Raw genomic sequence first — 15,233 nt, 5'->3', positions numbered from 1 at the left:
GTAGGTGCACTTAAAAACCTGTTTGCACTAGAGACATTCTGTCTAGCAACAATATGAAGTTCACAGGCATGGAAAATTACCTGCAAAATGAGCATATTTAAATTAAGCAACAAAAGGTTCTCGCGGAAGAAGAGGAAGCGAGAAGAGTCTGCTGGCCATCTTCAGTGTTTCTGAAGCATGGAATTTGGTTCTGCTGCAGATTTGTTACTAGCTTGAGGCATACATTCATCTGTTTAATAGTTTAGTATTATCTGCAACGGTGGGAAAGAACAAAAAAAACCTGGTAAGCTGGTAGCTTGGATGTTTTTCCCCATCCTGTGACTTACAAGAGTGGATCAAAATGAAGCGGGTGGTTACTCCTGGCAGTCAGACAATGAGCCCCCTGTAGAGCTTTCTGCCAAGGAGAGGATCTTGTGCTCACTGCCACCTTCTCAGAAGGTGCAGAGTGGCTTTCTCACACTCGTGACATCAGGAGGAGCTTGACTGAGAGCTGGACATGGTTCCCACCTTGCTCTCCTCCTCATTCTACAGCTACACTCCTTATTTTCCTCACCCCAAAGGTGGAGATGAACTTGCAGAGCAATGCAAAACATACACAGAAAATTTCATTCAAAAATAGAAGTTCAGTTAGAAAGCAGAATATTGATTAAAATAATCAGGGGGTGTGAGGCATGGAAGGTTGAAAAGTTTTCCTGTGCCATTCACATATGTAAAATTTCTGGACTTCTTGCTGGGGCTACAAAAGTATCTAAACATGAGCAGGTCATAGCCCTGTCTGAGTCTTTGGCTGTCCTACTTCTGTGTGGTTAGGATGCAGCTACACGCTGGGTCTTCATTTTTCCTGCTTTCATTTTACAATCCCTAGCTGCAAATTGTGTGGAAAATGATTCATCCTAAACAACCAAAATGTTAATGGGATGCAATATGAAATAATTCAGATTGCATAATCCTGTTTTAAATACAACATAATAGACCTATTGTTAACTTTCAAGGGTATGAATGAAAGTCTTGCTGAAATGCCACAGTTAACCGAGCATGTTGAGTCTATGCAGCCTTGGAAATAGAACTTTTTCTATTGTCTAAGAGAAAAGGGATGTCACCCTGAAAACTAAGCCCTCTGATCTTGTTTCCATAGTTTCAGTTACTTTCCCAGGGAAGAAACATAAGTTGTTCATCACGTTCCTTCTAAGAAACGTCCTTTGATGGACATTTCACATGACCAGTGTGCTTGGGAAGGTGGTAACTTAACTATCCAGTCCCTGGTCATTGTCGAGAATCTATAAATACTGGAGTCAGAAAATAAAGTTACTTCTTTTTCCTGTCATGCCACTGAGACATGTTCATGTGAATCATTCCGTGTCCTTTAGCGACAAAGGAAATCCTTTTTGTTTTCCCCCTCAAGGATCCTGATGCTGAAAAATGTAGAATATTCTTCTGGTTTTGTTCACACTAGAGAATAAACACTACAAACTGGTTCTTCTTAGAATGTGTTATCAATTTTCGGGTGTGTTCCATGAGATTGATATGTGAGTAAAACTACAAGAAACATTAATACATTTTTGAAAAGCACACAGAAGCATAAATTCACAATTTTGTACATTCTGCTCGGAAGTCTGAGATGCCAACGACTTCTTCAGCATCCTCATGCAGCATGGTCTCCTCTCCTGGCACTGGTGCATGAGCTAGTGCTTACTTAGGACTTAAAGTGACTTAACTTTTGTTTGCTGGTTGTCAATTTTGTTTTGCTGTATGCTTCAATTAACAGGTGTGTATGTAACATAGACTGCAGTGGATACAGTTTTAATCCTGTGTGTGCTTCTGATGGAAGTTCCTATAACAATCCGTGCTTTGTCAGAGAGGCATCATGTCTGAGGCAAGAGCAGATTGACATCAGACACCTTGGGCACTGCTCAGGTAGGATTAATATTGATTTTCTGGTAAATATAAATTCTGGCATAATTGGGCTCTTTCAATTTTTGGTCAGATGTCACTGCTGCAGTTATCAATGAGCTCATCACCTGTAATTTTGAGTTCCCCACACTACACACATAGTGCTGTGTTTACTTTTCCTTTCTTTGGCTACTGTTACCTGGAAAGACAGGAAAAGCTCTTGGGAAAATCTAAGTAATAATCCAACAGTTCTTATGTGAGGGGATAGTAGGGGAACAGAAGGAATATAGGTGTGTGGGAAATCTTTCCTCTTGTTGCTGTGGGCTGTAAAATTTGCTTCCAGTGTGAGTTGGGTTGGGCCTGATTGCACAAACTTTTACCCATTAAGGGTCTTTTCCAATCAAAGTGATTCTATAATTTCTTTCTCCACTGTTGAAAATGTCCACTGAAGCCCTCTGTCTACTGCCTTGTAGCTAACCCTGTCCATAAACCTTCATGTTTAGGACTTTCTCATGGGAATAACAACTTTCTACCAGCTTTTTGCCAGCTGCATCTAGACCTGTAACTTGAGCTGTTCCAACACCAAAACAGACTGTCACCAAAATAACCTAGGTCCATACCACTGAAAAGTTTTTAGTTCAAAACCTAAAGTGTGCCGTATGTTGGTCTGGGCACCAGCGTTACCAACAAGGTGTGATACCATCCTGGTTGTCTGCGAGGAAAAATGTAGGAGTGTGTCCAGCTTTACTGCAACTTAAAATAGTTTTTGAATATTATTCTGGCTTATCAGTGATGTACACACAGTGGTCTGGAAAGTATCCTTTCCTGATAAGTAACCATGCATGTATTTATCACCTAGAAACAGATGACACAAATGCAGTTGGAAAGAAAGATGACAGCATGCAGTATCGGCCAGAAGTGAAAGGTACGGTGAAGACTTTGTGCTTTTTGGTTATGGCTTCACAAGATGGGAAAATAGAGCATGCAAGTCTCTTCTAGTCTGCCTTACAGCTCTGATTCCTGTAACTGACACAGACCTGTGAACAGCTTCTTTCTTATAGCTTGTTGCAAGGCTAGCAGGAAGATGTGCATGATCTGTGAGTTTTTCCTGCTGTAATCCTCTAAGATGCCCAGCTGCTCAGTACCCTGTGCAGTGGTCACAGGATTGGACTCCCTCCAAGTGCTGTGAAAATGACTTTACTGGAAGACACCAAGCTGTGACATTCCTGATAATATACCATAGCGCAAGCCTCCCTGCCACGTTCCCATCTTTTCTGTTAACTTCTGGGGAAAATGGATGATTCTGTATTTGTTATGTTGTTTCAAAATATTTTCAGTAAACTAAAATGCTGAATCACATTGGTTGAAAATGTTTCACCTACATGAACCTTACCTTACCTTTTAATAACCTTTAATGGCTCAATTTTTTCTTCATCCCTGCTAATCAGATGATCATACACATCAAGTATCACTCCAATGCTTTCTTTAGACCTCCTGTTGCTAGTAACACACTTGAAAATGCCCTTCTTGTTATCTTACACAACACTGGCCAGGTTCTGTTTTAAATGAGCTTTGGCCTTTTGTGTCTTCCTCCCTGCTCATATGAGCCACAGCTCTGAACTTTTCCTGTGAAGCCTGACCTCTCTTCCAGTGGCCATACAAATTCTCTTTCCTCTTGAGCTCCACAAATAGTTCCTTGCTCAGTCAAGCTGGTCTTCTACCCTACTTGCTTGACTTACAAGCAGCAGAATTGTATGCTCCTGTGCTTCTAAGGGCACTTCTTAAAACTTGACCAGCACTCATGGACTGCTCCAAAACAGATTGCCAAGGTTCTCTGCTAAAGAGTTCCATGAATAGCTTAAAGGTTTAGTCTACTGAAAAAACAGGCTAGCAATGCCAGTGTCCTTTTTTCTCATTGCTCTGAAAGCTCAGCCATTAAACTCAACCATTTCATGATCACTATGGCCAAGACAGACTCCTAAAATTATACCCCCTATGAGCCCTCTATTCACAACAGCAAGCCTAGGAGAGCTTGGCTCACTGAGTACCGCTGACAAGAAGTTATTTTCTCCTGCAAATATCAAGAAAGTCCTGTTCATCACAGCAATATTATATTCCCAGGTGATGTGTGGGAAGTTAAAAATCTCCCATAAGGACAAAGGCAAGCAATACAGAAATTTCTCATAATTACTTATAGAATAAGTCATCAGTGCTCAAATCCTGGCTGGGCACTCAGTAGTAGACATCCACTACCACGTTTCCTTGTTTTCCATCCCTCTAGCCCTCACCCAGAGGCTCTCAACCACATCAGCACTAACTGTAAGTGCTCTACAATCACCTCTCCCTTACATACAACATGATACCTCCAACTTGTCTGCCCTGCCTGTAGGTCCTGAACAGCCTGTAGTCATGCACCTCAACACTCCACTTGTGGGACTCATTTTTACCAATTCATGCAAATACCAGTGATATTGTAGCTCTGGGGGCTGACCAGTGCTTCTGGTTCATCTTGTTTGTTTCTCATACTGTGTCTGTTGGTGTTCAAACATCTCGAATGCGCTCCTGAGCTCTCCATGTTCCCAGGAGCAGTACAAGTGTTCCCACTAGAACTTGCTACCCTCAGGTGATGCCATGTGACTTACCTGCTGCAATGGTGTTGAAATCCCCTTCCTCCATCAATTCTAGTTTAGAACCCTTTCCATCCTGCCAACTTACACCCAAAAAGTCATTTTACCTTTCCTGACAGGTAGTTCCATCAGGCCCCAGCATACCATGTCTCTTCCGTGATTTAAAATCCCAAATTTTGGTGGAAACACCAGAGTCCCAGAGCAAAGTATTGACATCCTGGGCTCACCTGTTTTTTTCAAGTTTCCCCTCATTATTGGGAGGATTGAAGGGAAACACTCTCTGTTTTCCCAAATTTTTTTAGCGTTGTCCCCAAGGCTTCTGAAATCTCATTTGATTGACCTCAGGCTTTTTGTTGCTACATCGTCATTAGTGGCCATGTGAAAGAGCAGGACTGAGTAGTACTCTGAAGGTTGCAATAACCTCTTCAGTCTTGTGGTGACATCTCTAGTTCAGGTCTCAGGGAGGAAGAACACTTCCCTGAAAAGAGAATCTAGTTTGCAAATGGGTGCTTATAGGAAGGAATCACAAATAAAAATAACTCATTGTTCTTTCTCCTCAGTGCTGGTCTTAATGCAGGTTTTGTTGCAAGGGCTTGATACCTTCTCTGTTAGCTCTGGTCTTCAGTTTTTTCTGTCATTATATTTGTTTTGTACTCCCATGGCTTCCTTGAGTAAAGCCATCCCACCATGGCTTTCAACATACCTTGTGTTCTTCTTGAAAAGTAATTCAGTGCCAAAAAGCTTCATATATTTTTCTCTTTTCTCAAATTATCTTATTTTCACTGCATACGATGTACCAGTTGGAGTGATTTAATGTCAATTTTCACTTACATTATGAAAGTATAAAAGGCACCAAATGCAATATACATCTTACTATGTAATGTAATGAAACACCACTTTCAGTTCCTATTCCAAAGAGGTAACAGACTTTTATTCATTGCATGTAAATTGCCCTTGAAATCTAGTTAGTGGAAAAACCATTGTATATAATTATTATTATTAATGTGTATGGCTTGTGTGGTCTCACATTCAGCAAATGATGTGCATGAAGAGAGTATGCTTTATGAAAAAAGGTTGTTTTGAAATTTTTTTAATACAGTGCTCAGGTCTCCTTAGATAGTGAAAGCCTGAAGTGAACTTCTTTGAATTGTTTTTTTAATCTGGGATAAGAGAAGAGTCCACCCTCCAACCTGTTTGCTTTTGCTTTCAGTTCCTGTGAGTTTCCCTTGTTAAACCCTATTCTCTGAACGGATAATATATTTTAGTCTCTATAACTGTGACCGTCTCCTCCTGCAGTGCAAGTGACTACCTAAAGTTCCATCAGAAAGGTCTCTCCAGATTCAGCTGGCTTCAGTGGTTTTGTTGTACCAAGATGAGCATCAGGGTTTCAGTTTTTATGCATGACTCTTCTTTCTGGTGAAGTATTTGAACTCTATATCCAGTCACTCTTTCAAGGCTCCTACACCAGTTAAATATTTTACTTTGAAGTTCTGAAGCAGTCTAGCAGGTCTCTCCAATTAAAAACAGATTCCTGTCAAAAGAGGGGGTAAATGTCTGTTTTACACTAGGAATCACCTCCTGCATTTAACACCTCCTTTCTTAATGCAGGTTTTGCCTCTGATCTGTGTGTGGCTGTCTGGCCACTTTTCAGGGGACTCACCTTTCAGTTTTCCACTGGGCCTCACATTCTGTATCAGTACATGTATTAAAACCAGATATGATGCAGCTCTCTGAACATACTAATATAATTGTAGCTCATTACAAGGTTTTATTGGGACCACATATGACAGTAATTAAATTCTTGGAAAAGGAGGGAGATGATAGTTTTGGGATGAGACACACCCACTCTTCTCCACTTGGACATATTGTGACATAGTGTATTCCATCAGTGCAGTGATGGACACACTGTCAGTATTAGTCAACGTTCTTCCCTTGTATCAAGTCATCTGTATCTTCAAAACAGCCTGAATTAAAAGGTTTCCTTATATCTAAACTGCAATTTTTTGGAAAAAAAACTAAACCAGCAGCATATCTCTTTTATTTTTTGTCTTGTAAAAATACATTCTCTTTCTTGCTGATGTAATTTCAAATATCTGCAATTGTATGAGAGATTTCTTCTTCACACTCCCTTTTGCTTTATAGCCCTTTATTTGTGAAGCTGTAGTCTATTGCCATGGAAATGAATACAATTCCATAATTTCGCTCACATCTTAAGATCCCTGTTCTTCAGAGAAGTTCATTATGAAATACCAACTTCTGTGTTTAGGACTTCTTTACTGAGAAATTTTTTGGGGAAAAACGGTTGAAAATGAACACAGCTTTGGATAGTTTTGGTAACATGACAGAAGGATGAAAGATGTTGGGGCAGAATGGAGTGCCTTTCTGTGCTGGGCTGAGCTGGACAACAACTAAGTGCCCACCAGTTGCTTGCTCTATCTCAGCTTCCCCCAAAAAGATGGAGGAGAGAATTAGGAAAACACACATGAGAAAAACTCATTGGTGAGGCTAAACGCAGTTTAAGAAGCAAAGGGGGGGAAAAAAAGAGAAAAAAACCAAGTGCTGCAAGTCAGTCACAATATCCCACCAGCTGACTGATGACCAGCCAGCCCCTGAGCAACTGCTGCCTTGGAAATATCAAAACTATAGATTTTATTGCTGAGCGTGATGTCATATTGTGTGGGATATTCCTCAGGCCAGTTTGGGTCAGCTATCCTGGTTGTGTCCCCTCCCAGGCTTTTGCAAACTCCCAGTCTTGCTGAGCAGAAAAGCAGAGTGAGAAGCAGAGGAATTCTTGATGCTGTGTGAGCTCCCTTCAGCAAGAATGTTTTGTTACCACTATTATTTCAGCCAGAAATCTAAACCACAGCACTCCATCAGCTGCTGTGAAGGAGGTTAACTCCATCCCAGCTGAAACCAGCACACCTCCCAAAGGAATGTGTATTTTAAACACATTTCAATATTTTTAAATTCTCTCTCCATAAAAATGTTTCTTGGAGGAAGACTGCTATTGAAGTGTGCTTGATTTCAACTTTAACAACCAGTGGTTGTTAATCAGATCAGGGCTGTATCAAGTGGTTTTCTCCCCAATAACCATAAAATGTGGTTCAGCATCTTTCTAATCCTTTTTAGAGGGTTCTTTTTCATCTGTTTACACATGGGAGAGCGCTTCCTCTATCTATTAGCTTTTTGCCCCAGTGCCACTGGACAAATCTTCTGCTCATCTTCCTGCTTTGGTTTGTTTCTGTCACGAACACCTTTCTCCTTTTTGAGAGACCTGATATAAAAAGCATATTTAGATGTCTCCAAGGATCATTTTCCAGCGCAGTACATTCTAGCAAATCTCTGTAGATGCCTCTGAAACTTCCCCCTTAAGCCTCTGCTTTATTATTCTCTATTCCTTTATTCACTGCAAGTTTTTAAGGATATGCTATTCTTGGTTGAGAGTTTTAAATTAACATCATAGACCCATGTATAATTGTTTATGTATATTTCTTTTCAAGATGCCAGTGATCAAAGAGAAGACATTTACATTGGAAACCACATACCTTGCTCAGAAAGCTTCAATGGTTATTGTATACATGGAAAATGTGAATTCATTTATTCCACTCAGAAGGCTTCTTGCCGGTAAGTCCTTCATGTCTCCAAAATGTGACTGAAATCCCAGCAAAACTTAATGAAAATATTCTCTAGACATAATGTCAGGATGTACCACTTTGTGATATCTAAGAAGTGGCACAGGAGTAGTGTCCCTGTGCTGTGGGCAGCACCCAGCTGCTCCAGACAGGAGGGAGATAGTGCTCAGAGGAGAGGCTCAGTCAGTCAGGTACATCAAAACCTGAATCCCTCTGAGGAGTGTAGCCTCAGTGTTCTCTTCTTATTTTTAACTGCTAAATCATATCCAGAACTAAAAAAACCAAACAAAACAGAAACACATTAAAAAGGCCTTTGTCTTGCATGGCTTCTCTCTATGACTGTTCTTTCCCCACTGACCTCTCAGCCTGTTCTTACACTATCTGCACATTTTATTGTTCCTGTCATAAACTCTCTCTAGAGAATCAATACCTTATTTTTAACATTTATTACCCTTTTTCACAATAATAGGCTTCATCTAGAGAATAAAAAATTGGAAAATATTTTTTAGCCCACACCTATTGTCTGCAGTATAAACTAGCAACTCAGATCACTCAGTATTAAGCCCATCAGTGTTTCCCAGAATATATGAATGTTCCTTAGCTCCCAGATAATTTTTTCCTTTACCTTTCACCAATTGAATTCTGTATCTTTGTTTTCTTCCAAATTAAAATTATTATTATTATTATTATTATTATTATTATTATTATTATTATTATTATTATTATTACATTAAAGTTGTTTATAGCATAAGGCCACTTTGTAATAAGATGCAGTGCCCTACTTATTAGGAGGTTTCACTCCTGAGCTTTTATCTTGCAAACTTGTACTTTCAGATTAATGTGGCTGAAACTGCTATAACTCTTCGCTCTCCTTTGCTTTTGAAACTTCAGCTGTAAATCCATTGGATACTTTCATATTTTCTCCCTTGATCCTTATTGATTGATGATATTTAGGTGTTTTTTGCACTGCCAAGATTTAAGGGTTTCCAGACAGATCAGAGAGCAGGAAGTCCAAACAGCAGAGCCAGTATCCTTGTCAACTTAAGCACTTGAAAGCTTCTATTATTTTTTTTTTTATCATGCAAGACTCTTTCTTGTTTATTTTCACCTTTCCAATAGGACTGTTTTGGTTTTCCTTTCATCTGGAACCAAGACAAATCAACATGGCTTTGCTTCTCTTGGAAAACTGGGTGCATCCCCAACATCCTCTTGATGAGCATTAGGCAACACTATCTGGTTACAGTACTCTTTTGATCTAGAACTGTACTTAACACAATTTATAATGCATTTATCTCAAAAATGTTTAAAGTAGCAATATTTCAAGGAAAACATTCCTGTCTGAATTAATTAATTTTTATTTTCCCAGAATTTTTTTCTGTAAGGTGTTAATCTTATAGTAATTTATCAATTTATGATTCAGTGTAAATTCAGATATTTATAATTACTCGAGTAAGAATTGATAGGCAATGTTTTGATGAATTTAATTAATGTATCATACTTTCAAATTCCATTTTATAGTTACATTTACTGTTACTGCCTTTGGCTATATATTTAAACAGTCTGAATAGTATCTCAGCACTGTGCCTAGCACAACGAACCTCATGTGGTTCCAGTCAAGAATTTGTGACTATCAGTTCTTGACCCTGAGTATCAGATCTCATTTGGATTTTTCTTGGCTGTTGAAATACTGATGGTCTCATGCTTTATGCATGTTTCTTACTGGAGCAGAATTATTAAGGAAACAAACAGTTTATAAGAGACATCAATCAGCCACAGTAGTCGTGTACCCCTACCAAAGAAAAAAATTCTCTCTTTCTCCAGCAAGGAAAATATAATGATGAATGCTAAGGGTAAATTGTTATTTTCAAGTGCTTTCGGTTCTCATACACATCTAGCATATACACTGTTTAATTTGGTCCTCATTTCCTGGTAGCGATGTATCGGATGACCTACGAAACAGCAGAAAATACTTGTGCAGAGTGAATTCTGCTTTCACTGAGGGCAATGAATCTCCTTGCTTATTGTAGAGCAGCCCTCCAGGACTGCCAGCAGGCAGGTGGGTGGAAGGTTTTGTAGCAGTCAGTTGCACAGTATTGAGTTTAGCAGCCTCTGCACAGATGGGATCAGGTCTGTCTCCTGCTGCCCCCCTTGTGCAGTGCAGTTCTGCCCTGTCCTGCGTCAAGGACACACAGTCCAGCCCTTTAAAAAGAAATCTAAACTTCTTTATGTTAAATCAATTAATTGACTGATCAGCTTATTTTGATAAATCCTCGCTGACCTCTATTGATCTATTATACTTAATGCTATATTATCTTGTTATACATTTATGCAGCAGAATGCTTTAAAATCTGTTCTACTAGTTTAGGGTAAAAAACTAGTGCCTGCTACTTTGTCCTGCCATGATGTAATTCTTAATACAAGCACTTCTTCCCCTGAATCTGCAAATCTGCATTCAGTGTTTCTCAGAGATAATTTCATATATATATATATATATATAATAATAATAAAAACATTTCAGTGTTTCTGGGGGAACATCTTTGAAATTCTTTGTGCCTCCTCTGCCTTGTTTTGCCTCCTCTGCATTAAAGCAGCTCTCACATTGATAATACTACATCTGCTAATTTCTTTAATGAAAAAAAAGCAAAGTAACAATAAGATTTAAGTCCCCTTCCTTTTTGTGTCTTCTTGCATGATTACCAGTGTGTTCACTGTCCTCATTCTTGTATGCTTGTACAGTGTTCTCTTTATTCCCTTCCTGGCTACCACTGGGCACACTTACAGTACATGGAGGGTTTTCTTTAACAAGTCTTACTGGAATTTGGTTCATACCTGAACCAAAACTCCTTACACAGCAGCTCATGGCTGGAGAAAGTAGAGTCACAAGATTATGAACATGTAAACCCCAACTATTATCCCTGCATGCAGAGGGGGATTAGGAGCTGCATTAGCAGCTGTAGAAAGGTCTTTGGTGTAATTATTTTGTTGCTCCAAACAGAATTAATTCCTACCCTAGCACAAAGCTTTTGAATGGATGAGTCTAATTTTGTGTTGTGTTCAGGCTTGTCAGATCCATTTTACAAAAGGATTGTTACTCTGCCTGCATGTGAGTATTTATCCTCCAGCTCTAGAGCTGGAGGCCAATTGTATGATTCAGTTCTCCATATCGTGTCAGTCAATTCTAAAGGACAGCTGTACAAGGAACTTGCTCAGGGTTCTAAGTGGTGGCCTTTGACTCTGCAGACTACATCTCAGTGTTTTGGGTGGCCTTTTCTTGTGCCTCAGCCTCTTTTGCCTTGAGACATGAATTATTTCAGTGTGTTTGCACTGGCACATCTTGCATTTCCAGTACTCATCACTGCTCAGGAACAGCCTCTGCTGAGTTTCTCATTGAGCAAACTACTGCTTTGCACAGGCAAGTTACCATTTAGAGAGCAGCTTCTCTTCTGCTTCCAGCTATTTCTCCCCCACCCCATGCAGATTGTTTTAGATTCTTCTTTGAGCTCTCACTTGAACAGTTGTGAGCCATTGGGTTTTCTAAGCTGACCTCCATCAAATTCTGGCTCAGCCATGAGGCAGAAGGGGGTTTGGTGCTGTTCTTGTCCAGTGGATTTTGCACAATTCCATTTCTCTAGGTTGCAGCTTGAATAAGGGGCTTTTTCAAGGTGGATTTTCAACCCATATTTCAAGGTTCACGGCCTTCCTTTTCGTCACTTCTGTCCCATGTTGACAATGGAGCTGAATGAGTTGTGCTCTCTCTGTTTTTCCTGAGCATGGTGCTTGTATTTCATTTAGCCTTGTCTACTTGTCTTCCAAGTGTCTACTGGTTCCACCCAGTTGCTTCACTCTTCCTAAATATTGTACCAATGCAATAATAACCCAAGTATTTCTTTTGACAAATCAGGACCTTCCCCATGCTGGTGTGTTTTCAGAGGGCCACTAGTAACCTTATCAAGAAAATGCAGAGCACATCCACCTGCTCTGTCTCTTCTCTTGCCACACAGAACCAAACCATTCCCTAACCCAAGCATTATCACACATGCACCTTCTCACCAGCTCCTTCTCAGCTGGTGTCCCCTTGGATTTCTCATTTCATCTGCAAAATGATTGGAGTGCTGTCAAATTACAGATTCCATGAAATATTCCTTTTCTTTTTCAGGTGTGAATCAGGATATACTGGGCAGCACTGTGAAAAGACAGACTTTAGTATTCTTTATGTTGTCCCAAGTAGACAAAAGCTTACGCATGTCCTTATTGCAGCAATAATTGGAGCTGTACAGATTGCCATTATAGTTGCAATTGTCATGTGCATAACCAGGTAGGTAAAGACAAAAACAGTGAAAAATTACACATTGTATGAATATAACTTTTCTATATTTAATTATATGATGCCAAACATTTTATTTGCTTAATACCCACTTAAAAACTACCTAATGACTGAAGCAGGATGATTATGTAACATCCTATCTGCCCCTTTGTTTCTTTGATCACAAACGACAGATTTGTTTGAATTCAGAAACCACCAGTAACCACTCTGAATCTCCAGACAAATACGCACCAGAACAGATCAGCCTTGAAACAAATCCAAGAGTTAAGCTGCTGTGCTAGACCTTTGCTGGACTTATTGAAGCATTGCTGAAATTTTGTGGAAGTTATGATCCCCAGCTACCACTCAGTGAAACCAGAGAGGCGGACAAGATGATGTTTCCTGTGGTACCACTGTAAATGGTGTTACACAGAGAAAGAAGTACCCCCCACACCATATACACTTTCTGAAAATTAGTGTGCAATCTAATCCCTCACTTAGACACTTACTGTAAGAATTTGTTTTGTGAAACTTAAAGACACACAAGCACAGAGTTCAGGTTTCTGGGTTGTCTGAAATTCTCATGGTGTGTAAAAACTGAGATGAGAGCCATGGGTTATTTCTGATGACAAGGCATTCAGTTCTAGAACTTGAACCAAACAAGCACTGAGGTGTCTGAGATAGATTAAGGATTACTTAGTTACCTTATAGGTACATGAAGTATTTAAGTCTTACACTTGAGCATCCATGCCACAGTTTGAGTTTTCCTCCTCAAGTTGTCCTTCAGTTTTTCAGCTCCACTTACATTGCGCCATAAAACTTTCTGCTACTACATTATTTTACAGCTTCTCAATGCTATAGAGGGACACCCCATGAATGAACAATACAGGCCTTTTTCCCTGTATCCCTTATAAAGTTCCACTTAACAGACACTAGCACATGTATAAAACACCACCTGCACATGTGAAAGAGTTACTTGGCTCATGCAATTGATGTCATTCCCTTTTTCACTCAACATCCTGCTGACCAAAGCAGGGGTGTGGAAGGCTATGGTTCAGCTCCTCTTTTAGTCTCTGTATGACCCAGCTCTTAGTCTCTCACATCCCAACAGGACTGTTCCATCATTCATTGCCTGGCTGAGTAAGAGTCACTCCATTCAGGATTGCTGGCTTTTGTGAATCCTTTTAGTTGTGTGTTTGGCCCCAAGAAAGGGATCACCGAAGTCACCCCACAGAGAGACCTGGGTGGGCTCTGTCTCATGGGCTGCTGTGAGCAGCAAGGCACCTGGAGGTCCAGCACTTCAAAAGGCTGATTGATCCAGTCTCACTATGCACTGGGTTTTAAATATGAAATATGTATAAAGTACATCTAATGCAATCACTTCCCATGGAAGGTGTTTGCTGGATCAAGGCTGAAGGACGTAGCGCCTTGCTGGTTTCAGTCTTGGGGTCAAGCAGGGCTCCCTTCTGAATGATCTGGGGTCCTACAGACATTCCCAGGTCACAGTCCAGTACTGAAGAGCAGGAGTGTCCCACTTGTCAGCACAGATCTTAGACTCCTTGCCATCTTTAAGTACAGAAAATTAAGTTAATGCATGATTGCTAGGCTTAATTATATGTGGCATATATAAAATCAGCCCTCCTTTCCTATTTCTCTCTTTTTTTTTTTTTTTCCTTAACAGAAAATGCCCTAAAAACAATAGAGGACGTCGGCAGAAGCAAAACCTAGGCCATTTTACTTCAGATACATCATCCAGAATGGTTTAACTTAGTGCTTTTTATACCTACATTGACCATGTGATGTACATTTTTATTATATCTTTTTTTAAAGAATGAAAATATTTATTTCAGAGGCCTTATTTTTGAACATTTTTAGTGTAACAATGTTGGTCTGTATTCTGAAAGCATCAGCTCTAACAGCTATGGACTGTTTTAGTATCTTTACTTTTATGTTTCTGAATACAGTAGTTCATTTTCTGTATCTGTATCACATGGTTATATAATAGACTTGTGCTTTATCCATGGAATGTAATATTTTTGGGAACACAGATTTATTCCAACAATGGTTGTAGACTTAAAAAAAGCCCCAACAAACCAACAAAATAAGTCCACATTACCTAACAAACAAGGCATGAACTAAAGGTAAAAATGTTTACAGCTTACTTTTCTTATGAAGAACTAGAAAACACTGTGTTTAAATACCGTAGATATTTAAATGTTTTTGGAAGTTAGTAACTGATTTTTTAGACACTGCCTATCGCATGAACTGTGAAGCTGTGTGCTGTGTGTAGTTGTAACATATTTATAAAATGTGTGGGCTGGGTCTAAGCACTGCCATCTTCATAAATAATTCCAACAATTTATTTTTAAAGACAAAAATTATAAATTTCATAATTTGGGAAGTTACCTGGCAGAACAGATGGCACAGGTCCAAAAGAAGTAGGTCTTAGTAGTTTTAGGTATTGTAAAAATTGGTGTTAAATAACTGAACACAAATAATTGGAATAAAGCCTACTTTATCACTGTTAAAACTGTTTTAATACTTCTTAAACTTTTTTAAAGAAAATACATGTTTTAACACCTACAATACAGATTGTATAGTGTTTGTGATTAAAATAAAAAAGAAATAAAAATGAATTAATTACTAGTGCTCTTGTACAGAGTATTTTCAAGAGCTAAAGAAGTCCATCCAAATTAGTCTGCTGGTCATAGTTATATTAATAGACTGTTAGTTGTTGTTTGAAAGATCCCAAGATAAAGTGTGAATAGGACGTGTTCGGCT

The 15,233-nt window shown here is 39.3% G+C and overlaps 1 protein-coding gene across 1 annotated transcript in view; it reads left to right on the top strand.

Annotated features, from left to right (window-relative positions):
• The window catches only part of TMEFF1 (transmembrane protein with EGF like and two follistatin like domains 1), a 112,051-nt gene extending 96,834 nt beyond the window's left edge, over positions 1–15,217 (top strand). The window contains exons 6-10 of the mRNA XM_005517457.3: positions 1,766–1,914; positions 2,750–2,815; positions 8,018–8,141; positions 12,306–12,464; positions 14,134–15,217. Of these exons, the coding sequence (XP_005517514.2) occupies positions 1,766–1,914; positions 2,750–2,815; positions 8,018–8,141; positions 12,306–12,464; positions 14,134–14,218 (583 nt within the window). The 3' untranslated portion in view covers positions 14,219–15,217. The remainder of the gene's footprint in view (positions 1–1,765; positions 1,915–2,749; positions 2,816–8,017; positions 8,142–12,305; positions 12,465–14,133) is intronic.
• Positions 15,218–15,233: the final 16 nt, after the last annotated feature.

This window comes from Pseudopodoces humilis, chromosome 1 (genome assembly GCF_049639895.1).
Source record: "Pseudopodoces humilis isolate 2021_Gansu_Grassland_sample_001 chromosome 1, ASM4963989v1, whole genome shotgun sequence".
Classification (NCBI taxonomy): Eukaryota; Metazoa; Chordata; class Aves; order Passeriformes; family Paridae; genus Pseudopodoces; species Pseudopodoces humilis.
This window is presented reverse-complemented; position numbering and strand designations above follow the sequence as displayed.